Here is a 25,081-nt window from a genome sequence, read left to right as displayed (position 1 = left end):
CTCACTCATGACAAACATTTTTAAGGTCTGGCCTGAATCTCACATGTGGACAAAACAGAGCATTCTAAAATCACCTACAAACCCAAGACATTTACTCAAAGCAAAAATTACATCACAAGTTGGTAAATATGTGAACAGAAATAATTACATCAAAACTGCAATACATCAAAAAACCTACTTTTCTCAAATATGTTTTAGCTTGATTATTGTTAACAATTCTTGTTAACATCTGCTAGCTGGCTGGTAAATGATCTGTAGAACATTTTGTAGAAAATAAGGACATGGTATTCTTAGGGGAACACTAGAGAGAGGCATTCTTGGCTGCAAAGCAAGATGCAGGATACAGGTTAAGACAGGGAGATTTCCTTTTGGGGTGTGTGAATGATAGGGCAAGGGAGATTTGCCAAGTACTGATGTTTCAGTATACTTCCAAATAATAAGCAGGGCTTGAAAGATGAGCAGATATTTTGGATCTTTGATGTGAAGAACTATCAACCTCTGCATGGAAGAAAATATTTCTCCACCCTCAAATATTGAGCTCCTACATCTTTCATGCCATGAAAGAGAACAGCTGCTGTTTGTTGCAAACTGCCTGTTCCAATAGGGAGGTTAATATCTTACCATGTGTTTTCTTTCCATCTTCCCTTCTTGCCTGTTGAGGGAAATCTCAGAGCTAGTAGTACAAGCACTGGATTCATCAGCTTTCTCCTGGATGAATTTGTACCGGTGTTAGCCTTTTTAATCCATGACTCTTTGAGAAGAGAAATCCCCCAAGAGGTACATTTGGTTCCCTCTGCCTCTCACAGCATCCAGTCCCTTCAAACAGTCTTAAAGCTCTTTTCAGCAATTTTTTGCTACCCTGGGGAAGTAGTGATAAACAATACCAAGTTATTAAAGTAAGGATGAAACAGCCCTCACAAAGGTCCAGGGGTCAGGAACAAGGCTGAGACAGCATTGTTGGTTCAACTTTTGCAAGTGAATCCTTGAGCGCCTTGCCCAGCTTCCAAGCTGGGGCACAGGGCCAGGAGACTGCAGCCACACAGCTCCCAGCCAGCATGCTGAGCTCACATCTGTCTGTGCCAGCCCACAAGAGCCAGACCTGGTTAGCAGGGACTAGCAAAGCACCAGCTACATCCCAGAGAAGGCCAGGGCCAGTTGATGGAGCAGCAAGTGTCACCCAGGCTGGCTCAGGAGGTGGTCACCTCCCAGCAGCCTGTCCCTGCTCCCAGGCAGAGGCACCTCTTGCATTCTGCTGCTCAGAAATGAGCTTAGTGCTCCTGTACACTGGCAGTTCAGGATGGGGATGTCAGAGGTGCCACTAGCATGTCAGAGAACACAGGAAGATAGCAGCTCTAAAGGGGGGTGGAAGCAGCCTGTGAGTACAAGGAAGCAATCCCACCCTGCCATGTAGAAATCCCCTCCAGAGATAGCAGAAATCTGCTATTTTCACAGATAAACTCACACTTCTGTAGAGCCCTGGCCTTTTTCCTCATTCTAAATAAGCCAATGAATGATGCCCTCTGTTTAAATCCTACCTCCAGGCCTCCCTTTTAAGCCTACCTTTCACCCCAGGAAGCCTGGTGTCCACAATACTGGCCAAGAAAGGCACTTAACAGAAGGAGCAGGAACAGGCAGTGCAGACAGGCTGCTAGCAGCAAAACCCAGGAATGACAGCAAGGGAAATAATAAAAGAAGAGGAAAATTACAAACTGCCACAGACAGAGAAGAAGAGGGATAGACAGGGTGGCTAGTCACAGGGGAGTCTGCTAGAGGAGTTGCAGGGACTCAAACATCAAATGACACTCAAGGAGGGGGAGCAATGGCTTCTTTCATAGGCTGAAGCACAGTAGGTGATGACTGAAGAGGAGACTGGGGGAGAGAAAACTAAAGGAAGAGAGGATAAGCAAAGACTGTGATGTATCATTAGCCAGGACAGATTTATCTTTCCTCTTGGATGAATTGCAGTACGTAAGTGTAAATGGCACCATTGTCTCAGGGGGACAGATGGTCCCCCACATCACAGCTTTGCATCCCCCATCCTGCCTGGGGGAGTTGCTCCCCTCCCCAGTCTGCACACTGATGCAATGGGCATGGAGAGCTGGAGAAGGGAAAGGCAGGGAGGCCAATCTAAGCTTTCCATCTCCATCCCCACATGCTGACCTGGCAGTGAGGATGGGCATGTGAAAGCTGTTCCAGCTACAGCACTGCACACCAACTCCATCCCTCAGAGCAGCCAAGCCATCCAAACATCTCTGCAGGCTCTAGCAGAAGGCTGACACCGCCATCACACCACCTTCTCACTTCACCAGTCCTTGATGGCAGTCAGAGATCAAGCACTCATGCTGATTGTCTCAGGTCTATCAGCTGCTTTCAATACCATTGATTTCAAGTTTTGCTGAGATGCCTGCCAAGGTTAGTAGGGATTTGCATCATCTGTTCCCAACCTAGATGACCTCCCCATATCATTCCCCATCAGTATCTTACATCTCCATCATCATACTTCACCTCTCATTTTACTAGCCCAGCTGCACTCTCACCTGCCTTCCTTGCTCATCTCAGCCTCATTCCCTGGATACTGGTCACAACTCTGTTGTTTTTTTGACATGGAATAAAAAACCATCCCCCTGAGCTAGCCTCTCTCCTCCTCCAAAGCTTTTCCTGAGATGATTCCTTCTCATTTACACAGCTAAGCCCAGAGAACCTCTCCAAGGAGGGGAGGCAGAGCAGCAATCCCTTCCTGGTGGAGGGTCACAGCTGACGGGAGGTAGCACAGCACAAACTCACAGCCCAAGGAGCAGCAGTGACAAAGAGCAGGCCAAGCCCAATCCACCACCAGATCTGCCCCTCTAAACAGGCAGCCCCAGCTGGTGGCCCTTCCCACCACTCTCAGGCCTCATCCCATTGCCCCCACCAGCCAGAGGCTGTAAAACCCCATTTAAGGGAAGCACTTTCCAAACAGGAAACAGGACCTCCTTCAGCCCTGCCCCTCAGCAGACAGGGAAGTCCAGGAGAGGCAGGGGCACAGAGATACACGAGGCATTCCAGGAAGGGGCAGGCCAAGGTGCTCTGGGCCAACCAGGACTAGTGGGCAAAGAAAGCACAGGCTCCAAGTGGGTGCTAATTTGAGCCTGGTCCATCCTACACCAGACTAGAGCCTTCCTACACCAAAACACAGTGCATATTCAAAAACAGTGCTTCTCCTGGACCATAAAGATCTTCTCAGCTTAGACCTTGGCCACTTGGCAGACTCTTTGCTCCTGTTCTCTCCATAGGTCTGTAACAGGCCAAGTGTTTTATAGCCTCATCTCTAGCCATACCAGGACCAGCTGCAGGCCATTTGCTGCAGAGGAGCTGCAACTCTGTTGATTGTTCCTCACCTGAAGCATCTCCCGTTAAGTACTATGCTCACAACCCACAGTTGCAGGCCCTTTCCCATGGTCTAGAGTGGGAAGAGTGTCAAGTCCTCAAATAAGCAGCTGGTCAATTTGTTAATGGTTAATTCTATTAATTCACATTGTTATAATAAGACATCCAATTAGAGGTCTGGTCCAAGTATTTTATAGGTCTTGAACTCAAAAGGAGCGTTTTTATTGTCCTTTCTATTCCTACAAGAGCCCTTTTGGCACTATAGCACACCCTGCTCCAGTGTTCATAAAGGCTGAAAAAGGCAGACTGACCATTTTTCAAAGAATAAATGGTTCTTATCTCCAAGGCAAAATATATTCCAGTGAATAAGCACAATATGCTCCAGAAAGGTTTTTCAGCATTTGTTTCAGTTCAGCAAGGCACTTCTCAGAGGGATGGGCATGTCCCTCAGAACAGGCACTGCTACCATCCCTACATCCCAGCTGAGCACACCATCCCCTCTCCTCTGGCCTAGCAATACCAGATACCCCCAGACTGCCACAAATACATGGTGATGTATGACAAGACAAGACCAATCTCCCCAACCTCACCTGAAGAGCAATGGCTGGTGCATATAGATTTGTTCTTACTAGGTATAATAATAACACTGATTTATACCAGACAATTACATGACTTGTGCCTTCTATGCTCTCTCCCCTGTTTCCCTGCACTTTCCACATTAATTGGCCATAAACCCAGCTGCCATATTAAGGCACCTCATCAAAAGCTGTTGCAGTAAGAGTCCTAGCCCTCCTTTCCTAAAGCATCAGGGCATGGAGGCCTACAAGGTCTTTTATTGGGTTTGAAACATATTAGGGAAACAGGGCATTACAAACACACAGCAGAAATACCCCTCTCCTAAACCACAGGCTCCTCTGTGCTTTGCAGTTATAGCCCTTCCTCCAACAGTAGGAATCTATCCTTCAGTAACAGCAAAAACGCGCAGATCTTTGAAAAAGAGAAAATAAGGATGCACTACGGATTTTCAGCCTTATTTCCAGTTGTGTTAGACCCTGTGAACACTAAATCTTCAGTCAGAGCCCTGGATTTGTATGTGCTGCTCTCCTGCTTCATTTCCAAACCATGGTCTTCAAGTTCTCACTATAAAAAAATCCTCCAGAGAATAAGCTAAGGGGATGGGAGGCAGGGATTTATCCAGTTTCAACATTTGTGGTTATATAGCCTGGGCCATCTTGCAAGCCAGCCAAATTTAGACCTCATCCCTTACATCTGCCCACTTGCCTGAAATTGCATACATCTCACATACACACAACCCAGCCAATTTCTTACAGATCTCAAGCATGCAAATCCCCTTAAAACATATCCATCCCCTGTGTGCTACTAATGACAATGCACGAGTTTAAATTCCATTTACACTGAATCTGACTGTGCAAATGGTTCCTCTGAACTTCCGCTGGTAAATTTGCACATCAAATGACTCGCACTAATGACACTCCCTTGTCACTAGTTTTGTGGAGACAACTTCCTTCCCAACTGCTTGTGAAGGCCCTGAGCTCTATCATGCTTCCCCTGCCACATGCCTACCAAACACAATCAGGAAACAGCTGTCCTAAGAAAAAACTGGAATTCAGGGAATTACTTTTCCCCAATTCAGAGTCCAGGTGGATGGGGTTCTTCTTCTCCCACAAAATTAAGATTACCCAATATTTCATTATGGAAACATTAAAATGTTCAGACTGTGCCATTTCCAAAACTACACCTACTTCCTTATCTTTCCCTTTGCCTTCTTCTAGAGCATCTGGGAAACCAAACAGCATAGCAATCCTAAATGCAAATGCTACAGTCTGCTATCCAGCAACTACTTCTTTGCTAAAGGAAGAACAGGAACTTCCAGAGATCTGCTTTACCCTCTGAAGAGAGAGGTTCAGTTAAGCACACTCAATTTCCTGTGGCAGTCTGTCAAATATATACAGAGACCTTGGATGGTTTTCGACAGGTAGAGTTAGACAGGGTAAAGCCCATCAGCTTTCCAAGGGGAGAATTAACAGAGAAATTAAGGGTCAGTTCACAAGGGTAGGACATGTCTGCTTTAAGGCACTTTGCTAACATAAAAGGGGAGGAGAGCACTTGATAATATATTGATACACTGCATTCAGTGACTTCAAATATTAATCAAGATAATGGACATCTGACTTATTAGAAGTCACCCTTATTTGCTAATAGCAAGCTTCATTCCAGCAGGGAGGCTGGCAGTGTCAGAAAACCCAGTAGAACCTGAAGGGCTCTTGCTCCCTCAAAGCTTGAAAAGCATCTGGCACAGGCCATGGGAACACCAATGCCCCCATCACTGCACACCCACTGGAGAACTCTGGCCATCTCAGTTTCCCATGCAACAGGAGCAACTGCAAAGTTGACTTAGAACATTGTGGAGTGCAGAGGGGTTAGATTAAAAAAAAAAATCATGTATTGGTGGGGCTTGGGTGCACAGATATATCTCCTTAGCTGGAAAGAAGGCACAGCAGCAACATGTGCCTGGTTACCTAGAATGATACAAAGCTGTCAAAAGTCCTCAAATAAGTGCCAGACTTCATGTGTCTGAGAGAGGCTTTTTAAGAGCAATAGGAGAGCTGCCTTTAAAATGGGGACACGTGAACAACATGCACATTTTACTGTTTTTCAAATATGCACCTAAAAGCTGATACTGATGACCCCAGGAGCAGAAAGTCATGATCCCTAGGTTCTCAAGCATGATCAATGCTGTTAAAATTCATAAGCCGCTCAATTTTTGATGTATTATTGTACTTTCTGGTCACATTTCCAAGCTTCTCTCTACTTACTAGAGATGCAGAAAATGATTATTTTTATTTAAATATACACACACGTGTGGAAAAAAAAGTAAAATTCAGACAATTACAGGAGCTCAGGCCTTAATATAGTCATCAACTACCACAAGATTTACAATAAATTTGCAGATTATGCTTTTTATATAATTACAGGTAGTAATTAAGAATACTGTGTCCAGGGTTTGACAGTGTACAAACTTCAGGCAGAAACAAGTACAACACACTACAGAATCTGCACATATAGCTTCACTGGACATAAACTAATTGCCCAAACTGGTATTTGACACAGGCATATTTTACACATATAACACATTCACCCAAAGCTTAATGACCAACAGAGTCCTTGCCCCCTTAACCCAAAAAGCAGTGATTCTGGCAGCCCACAGTCCCTGCCACTGTCACCAGGAAAAGTATCAATTCACATGCATGCATTTTCTCTCCTCCAAAATTTGATTTTGCACTTGGCTCTCAGAGGGTAGTGCCAGCATGAAACACCACTATTGCCATCAGCAGCCATCCTCTACTGACTCCTATATAAATGATGCCTATGGCACCAGGCAGGGGAAGAGATGGGGAATAAATGCAGAGGTTTCCTCTGTTTCCAACCAAAATGCTCAAGGCCAGTCCTGTTTCCTTGTGCACAGGGCACCCAGTCCAAGCCAACAATGCCACCAGTGAAAGCTACAGGAAAGGTATCTCCAGAAGCAAGGTGGATTTTTGGCAGCAGGTATGATGGCAAAGACCCGTTCAGTGGATTTTGAAGCTAATGAGCTACAAGGCAGCTCCTTAGTGCAGTCACACCACAGCTTTAAGAAGTCACCCTGATCAATATTCTGTAAAACACAGCTCCCAGTAATAAAAATTAAGTGTGCACATAAGCTTTTACTCATCTGGGACCTGACCTGCTGCTCCTACACCACTGAAATCGGATGGAAATGCAACACTTCATTGCTTGAGAGCAAAACAGAAGCCCAAAGGGCCAACAGCTTCACCAAGGAGTTGGTACATGAAAAGCAAGAAAATGACAGAGTAGTGAACTGCAGAGCCTCTCATAAGAATCCATTTGTAAGGTGCCATGTGGCCTACCCATTATTTAGTCCCAAACATTTTATAAATTCATAAGATAAATGCTATGCAGTTGATTTGGAAGCATGTTTTTTACACTTTTCATCCCATTCCCCATCCAAGCTTGACTTCAAATCCTATATGACAGAGTTGAGGTTTTATGAAAGAAAAAAAATCTTCCAGCCGTTCTCATAACCACATCTCAAATAAGGACTGTATTAATGTTGTAGCTGCAACAGCTCCATGATCTACAACTCTAAGTGATCCAGTCTCCTGTTACCAAAGCACAAATTAACCTAAACCAGCTGGCTGGTTGCTCATGTGCTGTATCACAACAACTCCTTTCTAGCCAGGGGATAAGCCAGGCTCCAGGTATGTGATTTGTTGTATTGCATACCCAGCTGATATACCTTATTAGAGACAGGTAAGTGGTGTATTAGGAATAAAAAAAAAGAAAACAAAACAACTGCTTCCAAATAAGCTAAGGCTATTCAAGCATTCACTTGTGCTGTAGGTAAAGCCATCCCAAAAACTTGAAAATCACCAAAACTTGAAAGCAACAGGCCTCTTTTCACCACACACTACAACAGCAAAAAGCACAGCAAATACTTCCTTTGGGGACAAACACATGGACTTTCACAGGGATCATAGTCCTCTTCTTAAAAGGGAGTTAGGATCTACAAGTTTTGCAATGACAGCATCACACATTTCTACACTACTATGCTTCCAGAAGCAATTTTAAAGCACAGAAAAAAGTGGTTCTTTCTCCTATTACTGCACTGCAGCAAAGCAATATGGCAGCTGTTTAATAGCACATAACAAAATTGCAAGACTGCTCACAAAAGGAAAAATAATCTCCAGGAGAGGGGGATTTAAGTAGTTAGAATGCAATTACCTAAATTGAAATTTGGTGGTTAATGACCTTGTGCTTAAAAAAAATGTTACATAGTCCTTAACTATCAAAGCTTCCTTTTTCAATCTCATTGACAGTACTTCCATAACAGTGATCATGAAGCTCTAACCTAGGAAAAAAATCCACAAGAAGATTAATAGGCATTTAATTAATGCCTCATCTTTTTGCTGAATCTTCCTGAAAGACCAGGTATTGACCTATGACAGCAACTCATCCTGCCCCTGCTTAGCTTAAGCACATTGGAGACCCAATTGCTCAGCATAACAAGAATGAAAAGCAGGCAAGCATATCAATTCCTAGAAGACATGATTTGATTTTCATAGAAGTATCTCTTATGAAGGGTCTGATTCCCAGCCAGGAATCTGCCACCAGGCCATGTAAATGCATCCTTTCTATGATGCTGTTAAAAAAAGTGTGATGCCAAGAGCATATGATTATATGTAAAAAGCCTTCAGGGTGCAGAAACAACCCCTCATTTGAGAAAAACAGCTAATTATTTATTTCATGAGCCTTTCAAAAAGAGAAGCACAAGGGGTTGAAAGGAAATCAGAGGAGGGGCTGAATCCTCACCTCTCAGTCTCCATTAGTCATGTAATCTCTCAACATCACACAGCTGAGCTGAAACCTCAAATTTGACACAACCCTTCCAAAAGGTTAGTGTCCACAGCTCCACCATTGCCCTTCACTCTGGTGGTATCTGTAGCCACATGTAAGGTCATCAACAGGTGATTGGATGAGGCTTTTTCCTTCTTTATCTAGTTTCTAATAAGAAAAAGTCCTTTTCTAACGACTTTTCAAAGAACACATTTGTCTGCAGATTAGGACAAAGGTAACATTTAAAAACTAAAACGGACCAATTTCTTGAGTAATAGTTCCAACAACTGAAAGCAAACACCTTGCAATATATCAAATTGGAGGGATTATTTTGTGTGACTTTTTAGCCAGCAATAAGGACAGGCTCTTGTCTTCTTCCACCACAACCTCCTTCCCTCATCCAAAAGCAAGCCTTCATCCCAAACCCACGCTGCTACTCTTCTTCCACTTCCCAAATCTAGCCTTTTATAGTGACACAAATGTCTCATGCTGTATTCTGAGTCCTGTTTTGAGTTCTGCTCTACCTCATGCTGGGACAAGATTCCCAGGACATAATAACTAGAACAGGCACACTGTGATAGAAAAGCAATGCATAATTCAATACAAAGTTTTAAAATTTTATGGAGCAGCCAGTAGAAAAGAAAGTAGAATATCTAAATCTCCAATGTGTTCTCAGCCATAACCTATGTTTGAGACTGCAACATCTCTTCAGTGGCTTTTGAACTTTAAGATGAGAGCTCAGAGATCAAACACAAACCTTTACTTACACTTGAAATTAAAGCAAATCTCATCCATTTAAGGTCAGCTGTTACTGCTGACACTACTTGAAGTCCTCACACAGGGTTAGGCTCTTAAAGCTGAAAATACTCTTGGAAACATTTTGCTCATCTCCACTGTATGCCCAGACATTCAGATTTAATCTATACATCAAAACCAGAGCAGGCATCCTCATAGCTAATGCTCACCTAACTAGGAACTAAGAAACTTCCAGGTAAAAAGTGCTGCCAGGTGAGATTTTCAGCTAGAAAAACATTTACATAAAATCTCAGACCAACCTCTCTGATGACTCATCTTTGTCTCCATTTCCTCCACACCATCAGCGATCCCACAGTTCAAGGAACAACAGTGCCTCTCTACCTGGTTTTTATACCCTGGAGCCACAGAGCCCAGCTGGCAGGCTCCTGGTGATGAGCTGTGCAGGTGGCCATCATTTGCACTGCTGTGCTGCAGGAGCCCTGAGCATGAGTGATAACACCTGTGTGTGACTGCTGACCATGGAAAGGAGCACATGCCTATGTCCCAGAGATCTTTCCCAGGCTGGTTGGAACATACAACATTCTCCCGTTCATTCCTGGCCAGACATCCCAACAAGATGCTGGCAGGACAGTGACATGTACTAAATGGAAAGGCAAGGGGTCACCTAGGTTTCCCTGCAATCAGGGTGCAGGAGGAGTGGTGGTTCCCTGACTAAAGCAAGGTGAGCTCTCAGTAAAGCCTGTATTTTCAGACATCTCCACCATTCATGGCAGTCTGAAAAGCTCCTGGGCTAGCAAATCCTACTCTGTCCCAGGCAAAAAGGGAGCTGGGAAGGGGAAGAACAGACTTCCTAATGTATCTCTCCTCACACCTCCACTCTCCCCACTCCCAGTCCCTGTGTCTGGGACTGCCAGCAGCTCTTTCTGAAGTCCCTTCTTTCATGATCAATGTCTTTTGATCACACACTAAAACAGCAAAGGTTCTGTTTCAACACAAGCAATGAACAAATAAGGTTGTTAAATGTAATAAAAGTTATTCCTTACCTGCAAGGCACCCCAGAAGGGCAGGATGAGGGGAGGACAGGGCAGAAGGGAGCCAGAGGCAGGGAGGGAGAAGGGGCATCTCAGAAAGGATATGGGTTGCACACCATTTTGATGCACCAGCTCCGTGGGCTGGTGGTCTGCTTCAAGCAGAAGAAGACAACGGGGGCCAAGTCTGGGTAGGGAACATCAGGATCCGGAGGGGAGGTGACTTCTTCATCCTCACCCAGCTCCAGGGAGGACGGTGGCTGCTCTGGTGGTGTTTGTTGCTCCGAGATGCCCAGATCCACGGGCTCCAGTGGGCAGATGGCAGAAGTGTGAGGGGGCTGTGGGCCTGCAGGCCAGGTGGAGGGAGGCTGGGGGACGTACTCTGCCATGCCAGCCACAAGCAAGAACCCCTGGAGAGGGAGCAAGAAAGAGAAATTAAATCCCACAAGGAATCAGCAGCAAAAGCACAGCACATCTGGGCTCTCCTAGCAAGTCCAGAGCAGGGGAGAGCTGCAGGACTGATGGCTCTGACAAATTAGTAACCACTTGGTGCTGAAGCAGTTTTAAGCTCTTTTCTGCCAGTCACCTCTCCACCAAGACTCCTCTGGCCACTCCTCTCCATCACCATTTAAACCATCCCTGTAGCTCCTGAGACACTCTGTCAGCGTGCTGCACCATCTCAGAGGATGGTGGCAGCTCTTTTGGAGGCAGCCTGAGCGCCATAACAGAGCACAATGTTTTGAACAATACATGCCCATCTTGATAAAACAGAGGCATCCTGCCCTTGCCGTCCCTAACAGAGTCCTGCCAACTGCAGGTGCAGCTTTGCTGGCCCAGCTCTTCTATCCAAGGGCACCCTGGGCTGGCTCCGTGTCACACCAATGCACAGGCTCCATCAGACTGTCACTGACAAATGCATGCCAAACCCATACACAACAGTCACTCATTCAAACAGTGAGCTGTAGCACAAGCCAGAAGAGGGATTAAACATTAAGCACCTTTTATTTGAGCTTGTTGAGCTCTCCTATTCTGGAGCCGTGGAAATACCATGAACACGAGCTGCAAAAATTATTTCCCTGAACAGAAGGGTCAGGAAGCATGGGTGCGCATGAGAAGAGCAGGTCTCAAGCTCACTGGAAGCCTGTGCTGGTTTGGCTGGCTAAGGGTTAATTTTCTGCACAGTAGCTGGAGTAGGGCTGTGTTTTGGATTTGTACTGGAAACGTTATTAATGATATCAATGATTTAGTTACTGCTGAGCAGGGCTCACACAGCACCAAGACATTTTCCGTGTCTCACATCACCCCACCAATTATTTGGCTGGGGATACACAAGGTGCTGGGAGGGTTCACAGCCAGGACATGTGACCCCAAGAGATAGTCCATATCATATGACATCATTCTCAGCACATAAAGCTGGGGGAAGAAGGAAGTAAGGGGGACATTTGGAGTGATAGAATTTGTATTCCCCACTCAGTGTTTTTGTATGATAGAGCCCTGTTTTCCTGGAGATGGTTGAACATCTGCTTGCTTATGAGAAGAGGTGAATAAATTCCTTTTCTTGCTTTACTTGAGTGCAAAATTTTTGTATTATCTATCAAACTGCCTTTATCTCACTTTTTTGCCTGTTTGTCCCTTTTACTCTCTTTATTCTCCTCCCATTCCAGCTGGAGGGTAGTGAGCAGGTAGCTGTGTGTGGCTCAGCTGCCACCCAGGGTTGAACCACAACACTCCTGTGCACTACAGAGCACTAAACTTTTGCTAAAAAACATCACTTTGTTGCCTGGGTGCTGTCCATTAAATACCAGAGTGGAAGTGGCTGGTCAAACTGAGGGGAATTAAATAAACTCCAAGGCTTGGCCTTGGAGAGGTGTTACATGGACACTCTCAGGAAAGAGACCTTGGCCAATGACTGCTCATTTTCTTCCCTTCTCCCTGTTGGCATGTTCAACCATCTGGAGTGCCCATGCTGCAAGTACAGGTTTAAAAGCCACACGAGAGCCCTCAGACACACTGCAGCACAGAAAAGGATGATGAGCAGCAGGAAAGGATGTGTCTATCCAGACCTCATCTCCTCACATGCTGGCCATAGGTTATCCTCCCTGGCATTTGTCTCTGTTCTCTTCATTTTAGGATCACAAAGGCCATGAGCAGCTTTATTGACACTGCTCTGCCTTAGCAATGCACCCTTGACATTTCAGCCCGTGACCCTTTTGGTGTTCACACTGCTGGATCCATGATCTCCAATGCTCTCCACACCACTCATCTGTCAGGCTTGCCAACCACTCCACCTTAGGTTGCAGTGCCCCATCACTCCCAGATGAGACTGTGACACCTCTGCCTACCTATCCTGTTTTCTCATCCTCCTGCTTCCAATACACATTTTGATCCAAAGCTTTGCTTGTTCTTCAAGGCTTGGTATTTGTCAGAATAAAGAGCAGCAAGTGCAGGGGTTTAGAAAGCAGACACAGTGTCCCTTAGGGGATAGCAGAGAGACTCTTTGAATTCATTATCCCAAAGGCCTGCAGCTATTGGAAAGAACAGATTCCATGTCTCCTGACTGGCTTTGGGATGCTGTTCATAATTTTTTATGCCCTGTGAAAAAACTTACATTGCATCCTTGTCACCATCTATCACTACTGTTTTCAAAAAATCTTCCAGCAGATTTTTGACTCTGGACACCCATGCAACTACTTATACTACATTTTTCATTCCCTATTCCCACCAGCTCCCCATTGCCTGCTCTGAGCTGGCTCCCTCGCAGGCTATTAACATGCAGTGGCTGAGCCCAACTTCCCTCCCATTACAGCACAGAGGAGAAAGATTAGCAGAGACAGCCAGGAGGAATTACTTATTATGGTGCTCAGAGCATGCACACTGATGAGGGCATGACAGTTCCAAACTGCAGCGTACAAAGCTTCATAATTGCCAGTACAACTGAGAAAAGGAATAGGAGAAACAACCTCATCAGCATTTCCCTGCTTTCCTTCAGCAAGCATCCAGGGCCTCTTCTCCATCTCACCACTGCTAGATGCAGCTGGGATTTAGGGAAGCTGCTCTGCCCATGTGAAATACACACAAACTGGGTAGTGTGTTTATCACAGACAGTTCATCACTCTAATTTGTGTAGCTCGGACTGACTCATTAGGGCTGATATGGACACAAGGCCAGGTGAATCCCTTTGGAAGTCCTGAAGCTAAATACAGTCCTTGAATGACAGCTGCCCCACTGGAGATGTGAGTAATACCTGTTACCTTCCTGAGATTAAATCCTGTTCTTCCTCCCAAGGCTGTGATCACAATGTATTTCCTACATTAAGCAGGATTAATATTCTGTGTCAAAAGAGAGAGAGGGAAAAATCAAGCACTGGGGCACTTCCAAGCTCTTCACACAGTTAGTCCTCCCATCTCAACTTCAAAGAAGAGTAGAGTGTTTTTTCTGCCAGAGATAGGTCCAGGGATGTCTCCCCTACCATTTCAGATATGGAGGTTGGAATCAGCTATTTTCCCTATTTTTGTCAGGCTGCAACTTATGCAATACTACTATTTTCTATGGCCTTGCAATCATTGGCCTTCCTTTGCTGTAGCTTTACTCTGTAACTTGGTTGGAGTCAGCCTGCTACAGTATTTCAACCCAGGGGAGCCCTGTTTAAATCAAAATGAGGAATGAGTTTGGCAAATGCATTTGTCTGCATACAGAGCAAAATGTGCATCAATGGAGAGGGTTCCTACCTAGATAAAAGGCAGTTGTAGTAAGACTCAAGAGAATTATAAATCTCCAGAATTTGTCTTTGGGATGCCTCTAACCTCCCCTTTGTGCAAGTGCAGCTTACTGTGACAAGGGCAATACAGGAGGACAAGGATACAAAATGAGGGTTATGGGGTGGCCAGATGCATGTTCTTCTCACTCAGACTTTTGCTCAGGCAACTCTAACCCCAGCAAGTGCAGCAGGCCAGATCCACCAGAAAAAAACAAATCCTCCCCACTCTGGACTTACCTGGCCAAATGTCCCCAAATACATAAAAACATTCTGCTGCAAAAGTCACATACCACTGAAGGAGTGATGCTACACCAGCTGCACTTCCGTCCCAGGGGAAGGGAAGTTATTTGTGGGCTGGCAGCTCCTCCTGCTTCCCTCCCTGCACAGCCTGTGGCAAACCCTTCTGTGGATCCAGGTCTTAAGTCTGCACTGTCCATGCCCAAGGACCATTTAAAGCCACCACCATCCTGAGCTGAGCACCTACTGGTGCTGCATCCGGCACGCACACCTGCTCTGGGCATGTGCGCTGGCAGGGAGCTCTTTGCCTTGGCAAGCGCAAGAGAAGCTGACAGCCTCTGGCTCAACCCTTCCCCAGAAGCACCTGGCCCTGCCAGACTACTGAGGAGGAAGGGAGAAGGATGCTCTAAAACAGCAAGAGAAGTTATGGACTTAATGAGAAGAGGAAATTGGTTAGGAATAAAAGAAGAAAATATCACAATGCAGGAGAAGCACTACAGATTAGGGCTGTCTGTCCAAAAAGGCCGATATCACCCCCTGGCATGCATTGCAGAAGTGCTCAGACTCCCCCTTTAAGGCTGCAGCCAGCATCCCAGGGCTGTCAGTGCCATGACCTGCCATGAGCGAGCCAGCCCAAGGTGTTCTGCAGGCACCACACTCCAGCCAAAGCAGCCTCCCAGCTCCTCACTGCCCCCTTGGCAGAGGGGCCGACAAAGAGCCATGGGTGAGGGAGGGCTGACAGGACCTTTCATGCAGCTGTGTCTGGACTATTGCAGCTTGACAGTGAAAGGGCCTTTCACAGCCAGCCAGGAGTGGGAAATACCAGAGGGAGGTCCCCAGAGCACTGTCCCAGTGCTGGAGAGGATCCACCCAGAGTCCAGCAGGATACAACTCCATTCTCATGTGGGACCATCCTCAGAGTTCACCTTCCCCACCATCATCCCTAACCCTGTATCCCTTGCCAGACCACACTGCCTCAGAGCTGTTCCTTTCTGCCTGCACACTGCTCACACAGACAGCACTGGGGTCCCACATCAAAAATGAAAGTACAGAGTATATTTCCTTTAAATGTAAACACAGCACCTCCCATTCTGAGGCACACAAGTCCTTTCCAAATCATCCATCACCATCAGTCACCCATTACTCAGAAGCAGCAGGAAGCACAGCCGTTAGCTGTTAGCACTCTGTCCTGCTAACACCCTTGCAGAAGAGGGACAAAAATGACAACCTCCAGCTGGTGTTGCAGGGGAGAGCAAGATGGTCCCATCAGCTGGAGCAGCACCTGAGGCACACATATTTATTTATCATCTCCCAACATCCATCCAAAAGTTGACAAGCATCTGGGGGCATGGCTTTTGCAGCCAGCTTTGCACAGGCCCAGACTTATTTAAGGAGGTCTCTGACTGCGTGGGCTATTTCAGAATGCGTGTGGGTGACCCCGTTCAGGAGCTGCGTGAGCCTCCCGGGGCACTGTGCTGAGCACGGCGGTGAGCCCGCGTTTGTTTGCTGCTATAAGTGGCAAGCGTTACCTTTGATGCCTGCGTCTGGCTGCAGGGATGTGTTAGTCATACAGGTTTCACATTTGGAGCGTTTGTCGTGGTACAACATAATTAGTGGTACCCAGCTCCGTGTTTGTGTTCAGCTGGCACTGGCATGTTTCTCTGCCTGTTAGCATGAGACAGCGCCTGTTCTCATCTGCCTGTGCATGCATGGGGTTGTATAAGTAGCAGCAAGGAATAGGGTCACTTTTCTTAGCAATTAATTTGAAACAGAAGTTTTTACATCTCCATCATCTCAGCACTTCCAAATGCAACGGGATGTGGCAGAAAGCCATCAAGGAGTGTTCCAAATGGTGCCCGAATCCATCTCTCACAGATGCTGGTGCTCCCACACGCCCCTGAAGAACAACATCCGTGGCCTGCACCAGAGCCAAGGTCTCCCAGCTTCCCTGCCCTGGTCACATGCGCATGACCTGCTGCTTTTGCAGCTGCATGCTGATTAATTGCTGTGCCTTCTTTCCACACACGTGCTATTATCCTCTGCTAGATTTGCTTGAGCACTTGACAGCCTCACCCATTTTTCTGGTCATTTTACACCCCTCCTCCTGTTAAAGACAGGGAGCAGAAGAAATTCCTGCATCCCACTGAGCAGGGGAAGGAGCAGTCCAGCCAGCACAGGACAAAATGAGCAAACTATCTGTCCTGAAGTCTCAACAATACCCTGCCTTCAACCTGTACTGCAGGCAGCATTTTGCGGCTGTAGAAAGAGGAAAGCCTGATCTCCTGGACACTCCCACCCTCATCATCACAGTCAATGTCCAATGTATCACTTCCCTGTCGTGTGGCTCAGATAGCCCCATCCCGTCTGTACCTCTGGTCCCTGCTCAAGGCACAGCAAAGTGGGGATCTGCTTACATTGCTAAGAAGCCCTTTGCCAAGCCAAAGGAGATGTTATGCAGACCAGTAAAAATTTTGCTGGAGAGATAAAGAGAAAAAAGTAAACAACGAGAGAAGAAAAGGTATAGGAGTAATATAGTCACTTTGGGTGCAGGCAATACAGAGGAGGAAGAAGTTTCCCATTGGAAAATCTTTACCTGACCTATGTGGAGTGTTTGAGACCCAGAGGTGACTGCTGCTGAAGACCGTAACTTTATCCCACTGCTTCCCAGAGAATACATGTACTTGTTTTCAACAAATTGTTTTCATTTTTGCTGTTCCAAGTGAACAGCCTCTAAAAATCTCCTTCTGGGGGCGACTCTATTCTGCAACAGATCTATCTCTGTGGAGACTGCCCCAGAGTCGGTGTTTTCCCTTTTAAACCAGCCCCGCTCTCCCCGTGCGCTGCTTCGGTCCGCACAGCTCCAGCGATCCCTCCTCCTCGTGCGCACGGACACCTTTCCCTTGAGAGAACTCCTGTCATCTCCTCCCGCTTAAAACCACCGCTTAGCCAAGCCGCACATCTTTAGCACTTAATCCTTGCTCGCAAATTAATCTCCTTAGCCCCTGTGCGCTGTGCCATCTACCGCCATACCGCGGCCCCGGGCCTCGGCCGGCCCGCCTTGCCCCTCGCCAGTTCTCAGAGCCCACGTTCCAGGCTTCTGATTGCCTCCAAATGCACTCGCTTGCATTTTTCCTAAGATTAATGTCATTAAGTTATTTTCTACCCATCTTTCTGACCTTCCTAGTTCCCTCTGTGTTATTTTACTGCATCTCCACTGGCAGGCAAAACCTGGTTTATCATCACGCGGGGAAGTAATTAATGTGCTGTTTACACTTTCCTTCAGGTCAGATGAAGATGATGAAGAGGAAGACAGTGGTGTCATAGGCTATCAGCAATGATGGCTTTGAGGCCATCCTCACACTCTTAACCCTTCAGGACCCAGATCCTAAAGTGCTGCAGGAAACACAAAATGTGCAAATACCTCAGCTGTGCCTCTGAGAGAAACCCACGCTGGGAGAGCAGAGCTGCAGCCCCTGCCCACCACAAGGACAGGGGCCCCATGCTGCAGCTGCCAGCACTGCACCTGTACGGGTGGATGGAAAAGGGCATCCTGGGGCTGCTCCCACACAGGATAAGCTGACAGTGAGAAGCTCTGCTGTTCCACACCATCCTTCCTGTACCAGCCTCTCTGCCCTTTTTGTCTCCATCCCAATGCCCAGCCCAACCCAGCATCAGGATCTGTTGGAATGAGCAGGAGCAGGAAAACAGCAGCATACAAGGAGTGGGGAGACCCCAGGAGACTTCCTAGTCCCTGTCACAGCACAGAACTGAATGCAACTTGCCACTTCCGCACAAGCATCCTTACCACCTCCAGTCTTTTTCCCAACTCACTGTCACCACTCACATCTGGAGAGGAGATTCCCCAGGACAAAAATGGAAATGGTGAGGTGGAAACAGTAAGCAGCACATCTAAAGGGAACACGATATGAAGAGCTTTGGGGTGTATCAAGGGTTACATCCCCAACCTCTCTCCTCTCTAAAAGTTCATGTTCCCCCTCAATCCCTCCAAAGGAGATAATCTGCATAAACACAGCTATGCAATTGGAGCAAACTAAGTCTTGGCAAAAACAAAAACAGGAAGGGAGCTAAAGCTATGTGGAGTGTGATGATGCCCCAGGCTCTGCCTCCAGAAAGGAGAGAGGATATGGGAAAGAAATGTAGCTCTGAAGATGGGAATCTTCTAGAAGCAAAGAGGCAATCTTGCTAACTCTTCTGCAAAGGCCTACAGGCTATTCAATCTCAGGTCAATAGATGGACCAGGACCTTGTGATGGTTCCCCTGCATCCCCCATGATTTGATTACTGACACTGCTACTCATTTACATAAGCTTGAAAGTCCCCTTCTCTCCCTGATGTCACCAGGGGGGAAAAAAGCAAAGCTGGGACTTTTCAGTGCTTGAATAGCAATCACTGAAAAGCAGCAAAGACACCAGTGCAAGTATATCTGACCGCACACCTGAAATGGACCCCTATATCCAAGCCAATTCCTTGCAGCCTTGCCAGAAAACCCAGTCTGAAAGAGTCCATAATGAGTTACTCTGCCCCCTACCTCCATCCATCCCTGCTGCCAAACTCAGAGTAGGTTTAAAGGCAAAATAAAGAGAAACAAATTGCCCAAGCAATTGAAGGCATCAACACTGCCAAAAGTCCCCACTCCGAGATGAGATGCAAGAAAGTTCTGGGCACACTTGTATACACATGCCCACATTTGCAAACACACACATGCAGCAGCAGAAACAGGATCCCAACCATTCCTGACAGTCCAACAGATTTTCCTGCAGGAAAATCCATTCCTAACCTCTGTCCTGAAAAACAAATTAATTGAGCCTGTCAGACAGACACACTAAGGCAGCACAACATCTGAGCAAGGTTTAACACCACTAACCCCACCTGTGCTCTCTATTCAGCAGTGTTTTTGTAGCCATGGCCAAAGTCTGACACCTCAGAAAAAGGAAATGTAAATCTTCCCTACCCTCTGTCCCCCCATACTAATGATCATACCAGACAGGCACTTTCAGCAGTCACATCACACAGCAAAATCCCTGGCATTTATCACTTCACCAGCTACCAACAGCACAGGTCAGCAGATCCTCTCCATCCTATTCAACCCATGGCCATAGCCCCAAACCCAGTAGTTTCATAAGGATATGCCCTTTGCTTGCCCTCCAGGGATGCCCCCATGGAACTTTGCATGCAGACAAAGGAGGAGGATGTGGTGCCCATGCTGCAGATGATGTCAGAAGCAGAGACAAGCAGTATTCTTGGAACTGTTTTGTTTTCTTTTTAATACACACACACATTTGATAAGAGGGTAACAACCTTTGCTTTTGAAGGCACCCTTCCAATCCTGCCTTGATCACACAGAGATAGGGCTTCTGCACTGCATTCTGCAGGTGCTGGGAAGCACAAGCTACTGCAGAAAACACCAACAAGCAGGATTCCACACCAGGAGCCCACAGGCTGCAAGGTATGAATCTGCAAAGCCCCTGGTGACTGAGGCTGGCTTGGCCCAGAAAACACATCCCTCCTATGCCACCACAACAGCACACACCTCCAGTTCAAGGCAAGAGAGAAGGCATTTTCTGACATCTCCTCATTGCAATTAGTTCCTGATACACTGGGCTGATTGCTCTTCAGGGCACACTGCGGTGCTTCAAACACTGAGGCCTGACAAGTACCAGGAGAGCAAGTTTATTACAAAGTTACTGGGTTGATTTATGCAATTTGAGTTATGATTAGAGGGTTTAAATAAATTTTGTATCAGTATAAGACACTCTTCAAGCCACTGTGTGATTTCTAGGAGCTTCAAGGTATGCACTTCATACACAGACAAATAAACCAAGTAAGCTGCCTATATTAGGTCATTGTAAACAACAATGTACCTCTGCATAACTGACAAGAAAATTCTACTTTCCAGGAGCAGTTTGAGGTTTTACAAATTTTGAACACCCTTCAAATCAGTCCTATATTATCCCATCTAGTATTTTTTTTTTTTTAATATAGCTAAGAAGTGGTACTATATGATCTTGCAGATCCACCTGTACCACTTGATTACTGAACGCATCCATGGACACAGAGGTTCTAGTAAGCTCTAGGCAACTGCAGAAATTCACCTGCTTGCTTGAATGTGCAGGACTGGGACTTCAATTTAGTAAAAGATTAAATTTATTTTAAATCAGTGCCCCATTCTTTTAAAGATTTCTAACACTGGGTGTGCTTTTCATGAGTTTCCAGCTGTAGACACTTGTTCTCTTTGAGAAAAATGAATAAAAATTAGTTTGAACAATTTTTTTTTTTTTCGCTAGGAAAAAAAGCTGACCAAGCATGTGCCTTCTTTGCAGCACAGCCTGGAGTTGCAAGCTTTTCCCCAAAATCAGAGGTGGCCAGGGCTCAGCATAAGCCAGTCTGGTGTGGGACATTTTCCTGGTGTGCCTTGCTGCCGATGGCACAGGGCTCTAACATTAAATGGGGCTGTAGGCTGGCACCATGTCACACTGGGCATGGACACATGGGCTCTCCAAAACTGGATCAGACAGCAGAGATGCAGCCAGGTGGGTTGGTGGAAGGAAGCAAGCAAGCCAGCCCAGGACTAGAGGAGATGCTAAAACTGCAGCCTGGGGCACAGGTGCATTATTGGCTCCTTGAGGATGCTCAGGACTGGACCATAAAGGAAGGTGCTGCTCTTGATGGGGACAAGAGTGAGGACAGAGGAAAGCTCACCCAGCATTGTAGGTGCACTGTGGGAAAGCCCAGGAAGCCCAGCTGGTCTCCTCATATCCCAAAACCAAGGCCACATGCCTACCCAGAAACACCCACAGGCAAGCACAGAGCTCCTTGTGAGACAGCATCCCACTCACTCCCTTGATGGCTGTGGATGTCCTGGCCCTGCATCAGCCAGATCCACAGCCTGAAAACACTCCCAAGACAGCAAAAAGGGGACATTTTGAAAGATAAAACACGAAACAGGTTGGCATAATCCCCTTTAATAATAGGCACTGTCAGATTGATCCAGGCTTCACAAGGCAAACCTTAGATGTGGCAGATCAAAGCTTCTTTGTCCCCCTGACTCTCCTCAGAGATATTCACTACCAGATATCCTGGCAAGGCACATGTGCATCGAGGGGGGCCACTGTTTAGACACAGCTTTCTAGTGAGATTTGCAGGGAAGCTGCTTTTCCCCACCTTCCTGCTGCAGTCAGGGCCAAGGCTTTCCCAAACAGGTACTGCACCCTTGCCCAGCCAGCGTGATGCAAGCACCCTGGCAGTGGGCAAGAAACCCAGTGCCATGCCCAGACTCCATCCCTGCCTGCTTCCCAGCTGGCCTGGGAGAGGATGGTGGCACCAGACCTTCACTGACAGGCATGCACTGCTGCCCTTCTGAGGAAGATCACATCCAGTGCCATGGCATGAAGCTATTTTGTTATTTAATGGAGAGAGGAATAAATGCTCTCAGTCCCTTACAGGCAGCTCCCTCCTGCCTGAGGTTGTGTGCCTGCCCAGACTTCAGGGATGGGGCAGTGCTGGTTGGGGCAGAGCTGCTCAGGTGTCCTTAAAATATAAAGGGGAAGGGGAGCAAAAATGGAGCTCTTGGATTCCCTTTGCAGTGCTCTCAATTAAAAGTTTCTTTGCAGGTAGGCTGTTGAGAAAAGAAAGTGCTTGAGGATTTCTTTTCACTGATAGAGAAGCTTACGTGTCAGAGTTAAAACACAGAGGGGTAAACGAGATGGAGGGTCAGCAGACCCCTTCCTTCTTTGAGATAATAAATCCTTAGTCACTAGCCCAAATCTAAGATCAGGAGCTCTGCAATAGCACACAGAAACAACTGACAATTTACATAGCAGTCTTCTAAGTGACAGGGACACAGAACCAGTAGCAACCCCCATATCAGTGAGATAAACACCTATTAGCAGAGAGAAAATGCACAACAAGTTCTGCTTTAGCTGTTTACCATTTTTCTTTGCAATAATTTACAGGGAAATTATATATATATATATATGGGGTTTTTTTTTCTTTCTGGCTTTTTATTTTTTCAAAACCACCAGTACTTGTCACACAGCTGCTGTTACCAAGAAGCAAAAGGTAACCATCAAGAGGGTTACGAAAACCAGTACTGGCAGAAAATATGCCTGATAATTGCCGGTCAACAAGGTCTAACATTATTTCTGTTTCTCTTCTTTTCTAATTCTTCTGTTTCCACCCCGCTCCAACCCCTGACTCCAGCCAACAGCTTCCAGTGATGCACAGAAGATGATGCATTTTGCTGAATTAGAGTACATCCTATTCCGTGTCTCTTTTCAGGATGTTGCACATGCAATTGAAATGCAATAACAACCATAAACAAAACAAGAAAAGACAAATTAGGAGACCTGAATCCAAGACCGAACTCTTGCTTTGGGGAAAAAAAAAAAAAAAAACAACAACAAAAAAAAAAACCAATACCCCAAACCCAAGAAGACCCTAAACAGTGAGAAGGTTTTAGGAAAAGTTACGTATTTACAAGTCTCAGGCAGTTACCTCTCCAGGGAGGAGATTTTGTAACCCTCCCTCTTTCCCACCATCCTTCCCCATAATAACAGAACAAACTAACCAGGGCTAAATTTCCAATTCCTGGAATTATTCTCCCTCCTTTTACCATTTACAGTCATGTATAAAGAGCTGCTGATTATCTACGAGATACACATTCCCTGCTGCAATTGCTCATGGTCATGAACTACTGGACACACAGTTGTCCCCTTTCTGACATGACCACTGCCCAAAACACACACCAAAATCAATTATTGCTACTTGTTGGGTAAACAGAGGCAGTTTCACATACATGGGCACTGCACTCGGACATACACGTACCACCGGACATGCACACAGAAACAACTTTCCTCTCTGGAAAGACAGAATTATTCACATTACAGACATGTCTACCCTCAGCTTTACTTCTGCCAGAGAGGAAACAGGTACGAAACAGAACAGGAATGATGCAGGTACATGGGTGGGCGCAAGTTTTCTATTAAAAGGACAGCAAAACAAGACAGACACAAGGTTAGCCAGGTGTGCATGCATCTCACCTACCTTTGCATGGAAAAGAAATCTCCGAGGGAGAAGTCTCCAAGTCAGAGAAGCAAAATAAAATAATAATGAAGATGCTTTGAAAAAATTCCCCCACTGAGATAAAAAAAAGGCCCCCCCACCTCCCCCCCCCTTGCACACAGGCACACTCACACGCAGACACACACACCTCGGTGCCCGGGGTGGGGAGAATAGGAGAAAAAAAGATCAGGATCAGCTGAGTGATGGGGAGCAAAGAACCTGCCGGCGAGGAGCGGGGACTTGTGTTAGATCCGTGCCTGCAAGGACTGAGCGTGTGCAGGAAGGAGATGGTTTAAAAGGAGAATACATGGTAAGAAATTGTGGCTGCTCGGGCTGGAGTCTGAAGCTCTAGAGTCAGAGCAAACAAAAAGAGGTTAAAACAAAGGACCTCTTCCTTCACAGGAGGGCTTGGAGGGGTATTGCCTCTGTTTTCCCAGGCGAGTGGTATTAAAAAGTGACAGAAGCTTCCTTCCAAAAAGACCAGAGAGGGTCAAAATAATTGCAGGACATTGGAGGTGTGGGTGGGGGCAAGGTAAGCTATTCCATGGTAGGAAAGTGAGGAGGAAGGGCTGGTGTGTGGTTTCTGTCTGTCTCGCTCTCTCTCTGTCTCATGGTATGTTCACCAACGGCTTATGGAGCAAACTGCACAGAGAGAGAGAGAGAGAATAATTGTACAGGCAGAGAGGGAGAGTGAAACACCGTCCTTACAGTGACACCAAATGTCTTTAGGGGAACCTACAATTAGAGGCGCAGAATGCAGGAATTCTTACAACAGGGGAGGAAAGGCAGAAATCTCCTTGCACACCATCACACACCTGCATCCATGGTGGGGTCTTAGGGCAGGTGGTTTGCCCCTTCCTTCAGCCCACTCAGCCTTCCTTTTCTGGTGGGCACTGGCTTCAGCATGATTGCCTTTCCTTGAACTTTTAAGGCTGTGTCCCTCTGCAGGTCACAGATCAAGCAGGTTAGAGAATTATCATTTAAGAAGAGTTAAAAAACCAAACAACCCTCCCCCAAAAGTCCTTCCCTCAAAACCAATCCCTCCTCTCTGCCCCATCCTACTTCCCAGATCTGTTACTGGAACTCAGGGGGTGGGAACAACTCTCTGCAAATTAGTTTCCTATGCCATTTTGTGAAGCCAGGGGAAAATGAGAGGGATGGATAACGTGCAGGAATCCTACCTTCTAATGGCTAGAACAGAGTACAGCCTCCCCAAGCCTTATCCAATGGAGGGCCAGCACAGCCATCTGCCCCCACTGGTCCCATTCTGTGGCTGAGCAGCCCTACCCCACATGAGCGCAAGCCCCTCATTCTTGAAGCATCAACCTTCAGTTTTCCTTCTGGGGATCCCAAGTCTGCTCTGGAAAACAGACACTACAGGAAGCCATCAAACTCCTCAAGGCTTTTCATATGTTTGTCCTGTTCAGACCAATAAAATTCCA

At 46.4% G+C, this 25,081-nt stretch overlaps 1 protein-coding gene across 6 annotated transcripts in view; it reads right to left on the bottom strand.

Annotated features, from left to right (window-relative positions):
• Positions 1 to 24,682, bottom strand: part of CACNA1I (calcium voltage-gated channel subunit alpha1 I) — a 165,990-nt gene extending 141,308 nt beyond the window's left edge. For 3 of the 6 annotated variants that reach the window (XM_077783406.1, XM_077783409.1, XM_077783411.1), the window contains exons 1-2: positions 23,622 to 23,761; positions 10,675 to 10,975 (exon numbers count right to left, since the gene is read on the bottom strand). In XM_077783406.1, coding sequence (XP_077639532.1) covers positions 10,675 to 10,954 — 280 coding nt within the window. In that variant the 5' untranslated portion in view covers positions 10,955 to 10,975; positions 23,622 to 23,761. Of the gene's footprint in view, positions 1 to 10,674; positions 10,976 to 23,621; positions 23,764 to 23,787; positions 24,380 to 24,454 lie in introns of those variants that run through there. The other 3 variants (XM_077783408.1, XM_077783407.1, XM_077783410.1) reach the window with 3 other exon arrangements.
• Positions 24,683 to 25,081: the final 399 nt, after the last annotated feature.

The sequence above is a fragment of the Lonchura striata genome, chromosome 5 (genome assembly GCF_046129695.1).
Source record: "Lonchura striata isolate bLonStr1 chromosome 5, bLonStr1.mat, whole genome shotgun sequence".
Taxonomy (NCBI): domain Eukaryota; kingdom Metazoa; phylum Chordata; class Aves; order Passeriformes; family Estrildidae; genus Lonchura; species Lonchura striata.
This window is presented reverse-complemented; position numbering and strand designations above follow the sequence as displayed.